Source organism: Atta cephalotes, assembly GCF_000143395.1.
Source record: "Atta cephalotes unplaced genomic scaffold scaffold00007, whole genome shotgun sequence".
In the NCBI taxonomy this organism is placed as follows: domain Eukaryota; kingdom Metazoa; phylum Arthropoda; class Insecta; order Hymenoptera; family Formicidae; genus Atta; species Atta cephalotes.
The window spans coordinates 1117301-1132192 of record NW_012130071.1 but is presented as its reverse complement, the minus strand read 5'-3'; the positions used below and the strand labels follow the sequence as shown (position 1 = coordinate 1132192).

At 31.8% G+C, this 14892-nt stretch overlaps 2 protein-coding genes across 2 annotated transcripts in view; both read left to right on the top strand.

The window, feature by feature from the left end:
- Positions 1–2028, top strand: part of LOC105626900 — a 64319-nt gene extending 62291 nt beyond the window's left edge. Inside the window, exon 12 of the mRNA XM_012208190.1 lies at positions 1954–2028. Coding sequence (XP_012063580.1) covers positions 1954–2028 — 75 coding nt within the window. The remainder of the gene's footprint in view (positions 1–1953) is intronic.
- A 171-nt stretch (positions 2029–2199) lies between these two features.
- LOC105626899 lies at positions 2200–14181 on the top strand. Its single transcript, XM_012208189.1, has 3 exons — positions 2200–2346; positions 13374–13595; positions 13699–14181. The coding sequence occupies exons 1-3, from the start codon at positions 2200–2202 to the stop codon at positions 14179–14181; spliced, it is 852 nt and encodes a 283-aa protein (XP_012063579.1).
- The last annotated feature ends 711 nt before the right edge of the window (positions 14182–14892 follow it).

The following is a 14892-nucleotide window of genomic DNA, read 5'->3' as shown; positions in this document are numbered from 1 at the left end:
GCTATTAGTGAAAGAACGTGTCGTGAGTGTTTTAACGCTTCAAGAACGGTGATTTTGACGTCCAAGGTTATGCTCTGTATTTGATGGGACCAGCTCGGTGTAGTGTATTATGAACTGTTAACCGACAGAAACAATCACAGGTATCGATCGGTATCGAACGCAATTGATGCGTTTGAACCAAGCATTGAAAGACAAACGGCCGCAATACAACGAGAGACACGATAAAGTGATTTTGCAGCATGACAATGTTCGACCCCATGTTGCGAAAGTGGTCAAGACATACTTGGAAACGTTGAAATGGGAAGTCCTACTCCACCCGCCGTATTCTCCAGACGTTGCTCCCTCTGACTATCACTTGTTTCGATCAATGGTACACGGCCTGGCTGACCAGCACTTCCGGTCTTATGAAGAAGTAAAAAATTGGATCGATTCGTGGATAGCCTCAAAAGATGACCAGTTTTTTCGACGCTGGATTCGTACGCTACCCGAAAGATGGGAGAAAGTAGTGGCCAGCGATGGACAATACTTTGAATCATAAATGTAATCAGTTTTTTACAATAAAGCCTCGAATTTCGGAAAAAAACGGCGGAAGCAAAGTTATACACCTAATAACAAATAACAATCGCTGATTAAAACTTGTTGGAGTTTATTCAGGATCATAATCTTGACAACATATGTCAATGTCAAAATCGTCAGCGAGGTTTAACCTTTCCGCAATAATGCGTATTTTCGCAAATTATCAAAACTACTGAATATAATTTCGATATAAATACAATTTCGAATTCGAATTGGTGGAATAGGTTTTAGATAAGTAGTAGTAGGACTCTTTTCTCATTTTCTGATTGATTAAGGTTCGAAGGAGGAAAGAGTGTTGACCGGAATCTGTAGTGTGGGAAAGTGTCATCCTTAGAATTTATGAGAAAGCACGTACAGTACGTTAAGAAAGCGCACATGCAGCGTCTGCATGGGACCATCAAATACTTCTCCTCGCGTTTCACTTCTTAGATTTTGATCACGGACTCGTGAAAATCGTCCGCGACTTGATCGTTAAAAAGTATTTTGATCTTACGCTCTCACATAACATATTATTATTTTAGCTGCGGTGTCTAAGAAACACAGACCTGATGTCCTTTTTGATCCCGCCGCACGTGCACGAATTTTTAGTTTATGTCACTGAGCGACATTTACGAGGAGACTGGATTTTTCGCTTCAGTTTTTAATGTAAGAAAAGAAAATTTTTAATCTTTTCTAGGCTATAACGGCTCAATTTATTCGTTATTCGCAGCTGTATCTATATTTCAACGAACTCCAGATCTCCATGAAAGAGGGAGTCTGCTGTACGTAACAGAGATATTGTAAATCTTTATCGGAAAATTGGTTAGAGAACACGGCGAAGTTGTACCGTTGCTCGTGAGAACGATCATAACATTGTCGTGCCCACGTCTTATCAATATGTGGTGGGTTAAAAAAGGCGTTGCCAAAGTGATTAATTGATTTAAGTTTTTAATAAGATTTTCAGATTTGGGTATGAGTCGTCGCCGTGTCCGGACATGTCTCTTCATTATTATTTATCGTTCGCTGTGTTTTATGTTCTGTATTTTCTTTCCCCTTGTTAATAAACATTTTTTATTCTTTTTTTTACATTCGTGTTCTTTATTTCTGCCGTTTGAAAGTGCGTGAAAGCGTCTGCGAGACGAATTGGCTGTACGAGCGCAACAATATATACAAACAGATTATATGAGAAAAGAAAAACTTTAATGTACAATTTATTTAATGTACAATTATATATAAACATTACAAATTATGTTTTTATATAAAAAATTTTTTACTGGATCGATATATTTTAATCCAAAATAAAACTTTGAATTCTTTTTAAGATTGAATTATGTATTATTAATGGACTAAAGGAAGAGTTTCAACATTCCTCAAGATGCATTTATTTTTCTTTTTCAGGGACTTCTAATGAAACAGATCGAGTGGGATTCCGAGCGATATCTGATCTCACCCACTGCATCCGAAATCTTTTAAATGCCTGCAAGATTTTCTTATCATTAAAACATCATTCTGTTTTCCTTTTCATTTGCGTAGAAAGTGAGATAAATCGAGTAAAATGCGAAAGGGATCGAAGAACATTTGTTTGTTTCTTTCAGCATACAATAAAATGAATTAAACTTCTTTTTCGCGTTGCAGATTTAGATAATGGCCTTCCAATTAGATGATTTACTGAAGGATGATAAAAAAGATGCGAATTTGATACCCGATCTAAGTAAAGCAACTTGCAATTCTTACGAAGAATTCCGGCGACTCAAGGAAAATTGTCCGGAGTTCAAGATCAAACCAGAAAAGGTTTCAATAACAAATATCTAATAATAATATATACTACAAATTTCATAGGTGCTAAAGAATTTGCGAGTTATTGCCGTGTCATGACTCATTGCTACCAACATTTCTTGAATCATGCTCCGTTCTTTTCATCAGCGCGATCCAAGTAATAAAACATTTCTTGGCATGAAAAAAAATAGGTGCTTATCACAAGTTTCTCTTTAATTATCATCATGTTGCTGTTACCAGAATAATAATAATTTCATTTAAGACAACCTAGAGGCATTATACGGATAATGGTTTGCGCAAACGAGCAGAAATATTGTAGTAAATTTATTATCATAAATGTTGTTACAATTTATTGGAAATTGTTTTCGTAAAATATTTAGTCTATATTTCTGTCAATCGAAATGGAGCATCGTCGGGCAGTATACACTACTGCCACCAGAGGGATATATTGAGTTAAATTCCTCGATTTTAAAAAACGTTATAGAATAGAATAAAAGACGCAACATTAAAAAATTTTTCAGCTCTATGAAATAATTTTAATGAAATAATTTTTTTAAGTGAGCCCCAAGAGCTCTAAAATGAAAGCATAATACTTTTTTTTTAGCAACTTATGGAAGATTTTAGGCGAAAACTGTTTCCGTGTTATTCTGTGATTTATAATAACTTATTATATGATTGGTTTATAAGAGTAATTGTAGCCATCAAGTTGCTCATAAGAGTTAGTGGCAATAAAAGTCGGCAAAATCGGAAACCGCTTTCTTAAATATTGAAGGCAACTTAAGTAAAGCAATTTTAAGCAATCTTCAGACAACTTGCTATCTAGGAAGAAGCCCACTCCCGCTAAAACAAAATTATGTTGCAACTACGTTTTTGTAACGTTGCGTTTATAATATATATCATGCAACATTTTGCGTTTTATCGCATAAATGTTTCGATAATGTCCTAAGAACGAGAAATGTCCTAGATCGATTATCTTACATACACGACGTTCACATTTGCAACATTCTGCGACATTTGTAATACTTGTCTGCGATGTTAGAGACGTTGCAGCTTTAGTCTCAGAAATGTTTCTACAACGTTGCAAGAACAAGAAATGATTCGCTTGATTTATATTTAATTTACAACTCAAATTATAACATTTTTGTAACGTGAATTTGAACACTTTAAATTTTTATTTAATCTTAAAATTTACTTTTAAGAAAAATATAAAAAAAAATTTTTTTCAATGTGATGTAATTGTAAAATAATTTTCTAAATTTTAAAGTAAGCCTTCAATATTTATAAGGAAACTTAGTTGCTTTCAAAACATCGTTCCATTAGAACAGGAATAAAAATTTCATGTTGTGCCTTTTATTTTATTCGTGGATTTTAATTATGAGAAAATACAACACCGTCACTTCCATCTAAAGACGGGATTACGTACTGTTCATGAATAAAACATTGTATATGTAACGTTGAAATAATGTTTTTATAAGTTGCAAGGAAAATGTTTTACACAAAACGTTATTTCCACGTCATGAAACGTTTCTTTTATGACCTTCCAAATGGCATTTAAGACAGAAATGCAATGTTTCTGACACGTTCCATAAAATAACGTAAATGAAACGTTATTTTCAATATTTATAGGACCTTTTATGAATCCATACATATGATTCATACATATCACAAATTTGCTAAGTACAGCCAAAATGTAAGGTTCCTTGAGAGTTTCATGTTTAGGGGGAAAAGATATTACACAGAACACTATATAGGATGATTAAAAAAAAAACGTTTGTCCTTAAAGTGTCATATTTCTAACTTAATTCTAAGACATTTCCTTTGCAAAAATTTTGTCTAAAGTTTAGTTTTCAAATTACAAGAAGAAATTGAGTATCACAGGCCACGTAGAGGAGACGGACAGAAGCGGCGCTCACAGTTAAACGCGAGCGCTTTACACGCGGGGCACATACTGATCGGACGCATTCACATGTTTAAAAACACGTTTCTTCTTACTTTTCCTCTCTACTACACTATCTCTTTGTCTTTCACATACTTTAAATATACGAATTTCGTTAAATTATAAATTAGAATGATGAAATTAAAATAAATATTAAATCCTTTGAGTATCAAATTATCTTTTAATTATATTGATAAAATTGTTAGAGAAATGTAATAAAACAGCGAAATTAAACAATTACGTACGATAAGCATGTAATTAAAACTATTATTGACATACAAATCAAACAATTATTTCAGTACGAATTCTAAGAGCGTTTCTTACAATTCGATAAGTTGTTAGATTTAATTGTATATCAATATGCATTACAATACTCGTAACAAGATCCCTATTAAGCTGGATCTCCCACCATCAAAAATTGAATTCGTGATAGGTCAAAAATTTAGTGTTCTTCATTTGCTAATTATTTGCTAAAAAAAAAATTTTTTTGCTCCGGCGGTTTAGCTAAAAAAAAATGGGGGGATCCAGGTTAATATAAAGCTGACTTCCCCATACTGAAAAAAATAGAGCCAGTGGAGCTACAAAAAAATCAAATATATCAGATTTTTTTGCTTTTTATTTGCTCCAAAATAGTCTAAAGAAAATTCGGAAATTTAATATTTAAAAAAAAATATCGAGCCTGCGGTCACGCTGCGAAATCCTGCGCGTCGAGTTCAAGTCTCTTTTCTACGTCCACAGAATTATTTGCGAACGTATACGATATCAGAGTAATCATTAGGTCACGTATTATCGAAATGTGACAAAATCCGATTTATTTGCTAACTGTAAAGTACGGAAAACAGTGAGAATATCGAGCACGACTCCTTTGTGCCAACTTGGAGTTGACTTGAACATTGTTTAAAAAATGTATTGCTCGCCTATTTTTTGTACCAAATTGTGCCTTGTAACTCATATTATCGAAATATATTAATCCGCATTTGTTACTCTAATAGATGGAAAATTATTCGTTTTATTTGAATCAGCGTCCACTTCGAGCATTATTTTTTCTTAAACATTGCATAAAAACTTGTTGCTCTCATGTGAGTACCACGTCGTTTTTCTTAACACATATCGAGGTATATCAATTTCCGAATTTGTTGTTCACTCTAAAGAATGGAAAATAATTAGAAATATACTTTTGTAATTTTAAATTTTATTTTTTATTTCTATTAACGTGAAGCGTCCTCCATTAATTCATTATTTTTCATACTTAAAAATTAGCAAATAAATCAGATTTTAGATCGATTCGATAGTAGAAGGTCCCAGGATTATTGTGCCATTAAAAACTTGCGAGCAAATAATTTCTGCGACTTTCTACGAGCGATACAAATAACACTGAGTACGCAGGGCGGATTGGCTGCGAGAAGCCAATTCGCCCTGCGCACTCGTAGCATTTATTACATATTTACAAAAAGTCTTATAAAAAACGTGATCGCGCTTCTTAGCAAAGAGTTATAAATATTTAAAACAAAAACGTAAACAAATACACTTTAAAAACTTATTATTATCTTAATTAGAAATTATTATTATCTTGTAGATATTCAATGATTCCATTTTACTCTAGTTTCTTGAAACAGTCGGAGGAATAAATTTGGATACATCGTAATAATACTCGACACAACGGTTTACTGTAATTCACTTTCTTCACTCAAATATTAAATGTCTTTTAAGTACACAGATATCAAGTCACACATTCTCACAATGAGAAAAAATTTTTCTTTTATAAATTGTCACGTTTCAACACATTGACACTTCGATTGCATTCATTTGATAAAACGAGGAATTTATTAATTAATTGCTGACAATCACAAACGATTGATTATTCGGCGATTGAAAATTATATTATTGAAGCAAGAAACACGTCTGTAAGTCCGTAGGGTGGGCCATCTAGCGTTTGGAATTTCAACTACCAATTATTTTGAAAGGCGTAATAACATTTATGACGTATCAGAAATTTAGAGTTTTATTTGACATTTACGAAATGGATCGCTATACACTTGAACAAAATTGGGAAATATTGAAAACTTACTTCCAAAGTGGTGAGTCTTCAACCCAAACTGTAAGAAATTTACGTGGAAAATTTGGTAGAAAAGAAATGCCTTTAACGCAGTTTGTGGATCAATTTGTGAAGCGAATTCGGCAAACTGGATCCTTATTGGATAAAGCAACTCGTTCACGTGCTCGTCCTCCAGTAAGGTCAACCGAAAACATTGCTGCTGTTGCTCAGAACAACTTGCTTGAACAAAACTTGAACATTTCACGCACTTCTTTGAGAAGAATTTCGAATAAAGACCTCAGTACGAAGCCGTACAAAGTTCAATTAGTGCAAGAATTGAAGCCGCATGACCATTCGATGCGTTTTCGGTTCGCTCAATGGGTTGAACAATGCTTGGTTGAAGATAAGCATTTTTACCGAAAAATCATCTTTTCTGACGAACCTCATTTTCATCTCGGTGGTTATGTGAACAAGCAGAATTGTCATATTTGGGGGTCAGAGAATCCGCACGTCGTCATGGAGAAGCCGATGCATCCAGAACGAATGATTGTTTGGTGTGGTTTTTGGTCCGGCAGCATCATTGGGCCATTTTTCTTCGAAAATGAGCAAGGAGCTGCCGTCACTGTCAATGGCGAGCGCTACCGCGCCATGCTAAACGAATTCTTACTTCCCAAATTTGAAGAGGAGGACACAGACGACTTGTTTTCAACAGGACAGCACACCTTGCCTTGTAGCCAACGCTACAATCGATCTTTTGCGCATTGTCTTCGAAAATCGCATAATCAGCCGAAATGCTGATGTCAATTGGGATCGCAGCTGCGATTTGACTCTGCTGGACTATTTTTTATGGGGGACCGTCAAGGATGAGTGTTACGCTAGCCTAACCAGCCAGAAACGATTCAAGAATTAAAACATGAAATCAAAGTTGCCATCGATGAAATATGCGCCCATACAGTGGAAAATGTACTGAAAAATTGGGTTGATAGAATGGGGTATTATACAGCCAGCCGTGGAAATCATTTGAATGAAATTGTATTTCATGTTTAATGGCAATGTACTACCTTTCCAATAAAGCCATAAACTTTGAAAAATATTCATGCGTTTTTTTTTAGAGCCAAATTAAATTCCAAATTTTAAATGGCCCACCTTGTATATAATTTCTTTCGTTTCCTAGCTTATAAATTACAACCTCTGATAAAAAGGACTAAATCGCAAGGACTATATCACAAATTCGATGGATTTTATACGAAAAATCCAAAAATCCGTCTTCATTCTGAAAACATGTTGAAATTTTGATGTGTTGGAGTTTTCATGAAAGTGTTAATCAAAGAAACTCTGAATATAATGAAATCCCTAACAATATCATCTCTTTAAATGAGCCTAACAACTATACACATACTTCTTCTACCAATTTTACGAACTTTCGGAATAGCTGTGGGTTCTTCCATCTCTCCTGTAATCCCAAACATTCATCTTTATGGAGTACTTTGAAAAAGAGCAGATTCTTCGCAAGACACGTCCTCAATGATACAAACTCAATAGTGCAAACCAGAAGTTTGATTCCGTTACATAATAGATGATACATTCGTAATCTGAAGACACGCTCTAATTTTTTCTCAGAATTTTTCAAAATTTCTGTATAATTTTATAATTTTCTTTCTTATATGAATTGGAACTCTTTTCAGAAATACTCAGAAAGTCTACATCTTTTCTCAACTATTGGTTACCACGTCGCATTTTGCCGCGCGGCAAGCGTTTCCATGTCCACAGTATGCAGAAGTCATAAATTAAAATAAAAATAACTAACAATCATATAATGTGTAATATAACATATGTTTTCACATATGACAACAATTCAAAAGTCAAAATGTTTTTAATGTCTGTGTAACAATGCTGCAAGATTTATAAAATCTTGCGCCGTATTATGTATTATATATATTATAATTTCTAATATCTACAATGTTACAGCGATATTACAGCACAATCTGTAATATTGCAATGTTACTGCAAGTTTTTGTGCTGTATGAGATAGACGATATTGCACAATCATAGCTAAGTATAGGTTAGAAGAAAATAAAGATTTCACTTGAAACGCTCTTTGTCGGATCACAAAACTTGCGTCGTTCCAATAGTATTATATTTCAGTGACATAAATATAATAACGACAAGGTATTAAAAATTTCACGTCGGAACTTTGCGTAGCAATATCTCCATTCGTAGAGCACTAAGAAAAAAAATAAAAGCACTTTTATTACATAATTCGAGGAGAAGCTATCGATTAAGTATGTAAAACTTGATTGTTCAGCCTTATTAAGATCCAATAATCTCGATTCCCCTTCTCGTGGTCTCGCGTAAAGAAACACAGTAATGTCACTTATCTTAGCTCCGAAATATTACTGTGTCTCCTGATATGGAAGACTGCGCTCTTGATAAGAAAAAATTCCTTTTCTCCTTCCTCAACATATCCCTCCCTCCCCCCCCCCCCCCCGCCTCCCAACAGCGTCTATATAATGGGAATTCTCCGGGGGAACAACTTAATATCAAAATGCGCTCCTTATCCTAGATGAATTAGTGAATACCAAGATTCATAAAACATTAGCATTTATAACAACGGATAAAAACACGTCGATAATCCGCAAATCTTCTGATATTTTGGATAAATTTCAGGAATTTTCAGAGTATGTATTTATAAATTTCTCAACTTTTATACAAATTAGAACACTTCAAAAATGACAAGAAAGTTTATCTTTTTTTAGAACTCTCATATATGTAAATTTTGAAAAATTTTGAGATTTCTTATTATTCATTTATTAGTTCCTTCATTATATAGTAATAAAATTTTAAAAATCTAAAAAAGTTTAAAGTATTTTTTTTTAATTATAAAATAAGATATCTAAAAACTCTTAGAATATGTAGTCTATGTCTATCCAACAAGAATGGATTGAAATGAATTGAAATGAATTTAGATTTTCAGAAATACGGATTCACGAATGTGAATTAAAATAAATCATGCTTTTCAATCCTGAATGCATTTTTATAGAAGTTGCATGAAGCATATTTCTATTCTTTTCAATTTAAAAATAATATTAGCATTTTCTGTGTACATCGTGAATACTACTCAATTCAAAATTGTAAATAGGGAGCAGTTTTTCAGTTGAATCTAAAAATAATATCAGCCATTTCTATACATCATGACAACATTACTCAATTCACAATTCTGAATAAGAAATGCAATTTTTCAATCCAATTGAATAAAAAAAATTTTTACTTAAAAATGGATCGTGCTACTTAATTTATTCAAAATTAAGTAGGAATTTTTCGTTTTAATTTAACTAAGTACAAAAAAAGTTATAACATAAAATAATTCAATTAAGATCTTTTGTTTCTCTTTGATTAGAAGTAAAATGAATGATCAATGTGAACACTCGTAAACCAAACCGAACACAATCCGAATATAGCTTGTTTATCCTATAGGTTAACAGATATCTATTGTATAGCTCGCGACCTAAGCGCACGGTGTAAACGTAGCCTATTCAGAAAATGGAAAGTTATTTTTTAAAAATAATAAGTTATAGTTACTATCTAGCAAACACAAATATATAATATATTATTATATTGCTTCTATATAACGGATTATAATAAATAATATAAATATAATATATAACTTGAAATGTTATACAGTGCCGCTAAAAGTTCCGGGCTGGCTGAATATCTCGGAAAGTATGCATTTTTGAGAAAAATGTGTTAAACAAAAAAGATTTATTTAAAAAGATTTATTTAATGATCCTATCATCCTATCAGTGTGAGTAGCATCGCCAAAGTCAGGATCACATCTACTTTTTTAAATGAAACACCCTAGTTTCCAGAAATCTAATAGCTGATGTCGAGAACTCTCCAAAATGTTATAAGAAATATTTTTTCATTAAGTATTTTTTGAGTTATGATGCTGGAAAGTATCGCTAACATTAGCGTTACCCAAGATGTCCGACTGACGGCTAAAACTTCTTGAATATTATTCAGGATCATGTCCTAGATATTATTTATTAAGATCAAGGTCATCATTGGTGATGGCCATTATTTCTCTTATTTCCATTTTTGCACTAAAAATCCATTTTTACATAAAAATTAAAATAAGAGATTCCGTTTAAAAAAATCAACCTTGATCTGGCATTGGCGACGTCCAAGTTTAAACTAATAGAAAGATCATGAAATAGATCTTTTTTAATCCTATATAATTTTTGTCTAAAACATTTTTCTCAAAAATGCATACTTTCCGAGATACAGCCGGCTTTTGGGCACTGTATATTAGTTATATAACAGTTTTATAATTTGCTACGTATTGTTATAAAACTAGAATATGACTATTATGATGCTATTATCCTAGCTTAATTTAATGCTTTTTGCACATACTATTCCCAGAAAAGATTTTGGAATTAATTCTAAAGCGAAAACAAACGGAACAGTTTGCAAGATCTTTTCTGGGATTAGTATGTGCAAAATACATTCCCTGGAAATTGTTTTTGCGTGGATATAAAAGACATATATAATAATTAATTTTAATTTATTTAGAAACTTCATAGTTTGCACATAAATACATATATATTTCTAAATATCATTACTTTAGAGAGAATATTAGAGATATTTAATCGTAATATTCATATATTATACTTTTATATAATTGTTAAGTTTAGCCTCCTCATTTTCCAAAAATTAGGTTTATTCAATGCGTTTTTGCATGAAATAAATGAAGCTGGCAGAAAAACGTGTCGCTCTGTTCCACGAACCAAAGTATTAATTGTTGAAGTTAACAGATATTCAGGTGAGGAAATCTGTCACATCGATGGCATTGAGAGTTACAAATTCTCTATTTTATAAACATAAATTTTCTACTTAAAAAACAAATTCTCTGTTTTAAAAACACAAATTCTCTGCTTTAAAATACAAATTATTTTTTATATAATTTTTGTTTTTATAGAGAATTTGTTTTTAACTTACTTATTTCACGCATGCGAACTCCATTTTGGCCAACATTAATATCAAAGGTACCGATAGAAAATTACGCTACTGTATATACTGTGTCTATGCCATTAATATGGCCTAGTTTCCCTGAGGGTTTAAACCGGATCAAAATGTAAAAATCAACCAGTCGAGTATTCCTCTGTTACAAATGACAGTGAAAACTAGGCCATTATAACGATTAATATCTCGGTCCATTACGGGGCAGAACGATACTTTATTTGCCAAATTCGAAATTTTTATTTCGTGCAAAAATACGTCGAATGTACTTAATCAACATTGGAGATGTGAAAACTAAACTCAATAATTATTACTTTTACTTTTAAGTTCATTAATTCCATGGAATAACTTTTAGTATGCACTGATATAATTTGCAATGCAAGTGACTAAATTCATTAATAATATTTTTTATAGTACAAGTAATACTCATTTGTCCATAAATTCTCATGATTCAAATACAAATTGTCACGCGTGTTGCGTTTTATCACGCTCGACAGCTCGAAGCTCTACTGACACAGAGTTTCGCGACGTCGTGGATAGAGCGATATTAGAACTATAATTTAAATTATAAAATACATATAACATTAATACATCAACGAAACAATTATTATATAACATGCAATGAGCTGCTATATTGCTGTTCATTTATTATAACATATAAATAACGAAACAATAATTTCATAATTTATTATATTGTATTATATATATATATATATAAAGTAAAATTATATAATTATAATATAAATAGAGTATAACATCTGTTACACTATTTGTTACTTCCACGTTATATTGTATTTATATTTGGTGTTTGCTGAGTAGTTACCGATTTGTAAAAGTAGCTCGTTATTATTACCGTTATAAATTACCGTTATTTGAAAAAGTAACTTTTTGTTATTTTTCCTAAGGGCTTTCCAATCTCGAGCGCTATGAGTGGCTTGTGTCCAATCGTACCCTTCCAATCATGTGCAAAGTAATGATGAAATTGTAAAATTCATTATTGTTACCAAAAAAATTACAACTTACCGTTACAGTTATCGTTACAGTTATCAAAAATCTAACGCAATTATCAGTAAAGTTACCAAAAAAAGTAACTTGTAACTGTAATTTCATTACAAGTAACGAGTTACTTCTACTCCTTGACCCTATTAGAGGCAGAACAGAGAATAAGAATTTCAACCTATTAAAAATTGTGTATTCCACAATACATTATTTCTTAGATTGAAATTCTTGTTCTGTTTTCTATTCCTTTTATTGTGCAGAGCTCCTTACTCGCGGCACGACAAGCGAGATTAAGTTATCTGATTCTTACTTAATGTCATCTCATGTAAATTGTTTATAATTCATTATATCTGTTAAATGATGATATTTTTATTATATCTATGTAATTTTATGCGCTGGATAACTAGTTATAATTGAAGTAGACAATAAATAATACACTTATCAAAGAAGTGCTGTAGTAAGTAACGCGCAAAAGATTTATAATCCAGAGGTCCCGGGTTCGAATCTCACTTTTTAATATCAATTTCCCAGTCAGAAATGATAATGGAATTGACATCGAATCAATTTCGATGTCAATCGAAATCGATTCGATGCCGATTCCATTATTATTTCTGACTGGAATTGAAGTAGTTAATTTCAAGTATAATTATTTTAATGTTTTGGGAATAAAATTTAAGCCTTAAATATGAATGTTTTTTTTTTCGAATATTAAATTAGTATCAGCTCCAAGCCGATCCATTTCAATTAATTTTCATAAATTTAAAATACACATTCAAAAAATTTTAATTCATTTTAATCCATTCTCGTTTACTGGGTATTTCAGAATTCATATTATATGAAAAATTTTAAGAAAAGATGTAGACTTTTTAAGTATTTCTGAAAAGTATTTCTAATTCTAGAGATATAATAAAAAATAAGATATAATAAAAATTCTGATAAAAGATATAATAAAAATTCTGATAAAAATTTTTATTAAGAATATGTTAAATATTATGCCCATCATGAGGGTATAACACTTATAATTATGAGATTCTAATTGGAAAAAAAATTACAAAGGTAAAAAGAGAGGACACGAAAGTTCGTGATAAAGAATTTGCTTGCAAAGCGACCAAAAAGGAACTCAAAAACATCGGTAAGGAATGGGCTTACGGAGATCCAATTCCACCAGATATGAGGGGATTAGATCTGCAAGAGCTGCAACAAGTCACTATCGATTGGCGAATGCTAACTCCAATCAGACCAAAGCTTCGCCAAGATGAAGAGATGTTCTCGAGATTGGTAAAAATCTATTCTTACACAATTAATTTATAAATTTTTTAACATTATTTTATATCATTACTAAAACTAAGTGCCAATTTCTTTAATCTCTTTGTTCTTCAAGGTGGAGATGGGTAAATTAGAGGCGAAGACTATAGTGAAAGAACGCCGCTCGCCAACGAGCCCTATTAGACGAAGTAAAAATCGTGCAGGAATAATTGAAAGCAGCGTGAAAACCTGCAAAGAATGTGGCGAGGAGTATTGTTTTAGTGAATTTTGTGGGGACGTTTTCTATGATTCCTTCACACGAGTAACGATCGCTACCCAACAGTCGAAGATTAAAATATCGGCGGACGCTGAAGCCATAATCGCCAACATGGATCGTAAGAAAAGGAAAAGAAAAAAAGGAAGGAAAAGAATTAAAAGCAAGAGCAGAACGTCCAAGAAATCCGCTAGGCTGCTGGTCAACAATAAGACAAGATCAATAACAGAATCTGAAAGCAAAATTGTTAAAGCAAGAAATAACGGCGAACAAGGAGAGAAACCAGTGAAACAATTTAAAAGAAAATGTAGCAAATATACTAAAAAAGGCCATTTACGCAAATAAAAATAATTATAATATTAGACTATAGTTTTGCAGTCAAAATCTGATCGAATTTGCTGCCAATTTGCACGCTAACATTTTGCTATCAGGGTAAAATAGGAATAATTGGGAAAGAGAAATTGCAAATTCTTAAAAGGAATCTGCTTATATGTATGCTTTATTGTATTTATAATATGTAATCCTTATTGTAAGTTTCGATGAATATATAAAGAAAAATGTTAATCTAGTGAAATTGCAACTAAATATATATATGGCATACAAATTTGCTATTTTATTTATCCAAGCATAGTTGGATAAGATACAAATAAATTGAATAAATAAGGATTGTACAAGTAAAACTTACTTAAGTATTTCTAATAATATAAAAAAGTTATCCGCAAAATAAATGAAAGATACATTCGCTCAACTAATAAAAGAAAAAATGAATTGAAAATTCTTATATATATTATTACCGGTCTATATATTCTATCTTCAAAATATCAAAATATATTAAATAAATATACCTACATATGCATAATGGATAGGCGCAATAAATGCTCCTTATTAAATGCTGAAAAAATATAACTTTTATTCAGTATGTCTCTCTCTCTCTATCTCTCTCTCTCTCTCTCTCTCTCTTCTTCTTCTTCTCTCTCTCTTCTTCTTTNTNTTNTTATATATATNTNTNTCNCNTCACTATATACTACAAGTACAAGACTATATATATATATATGT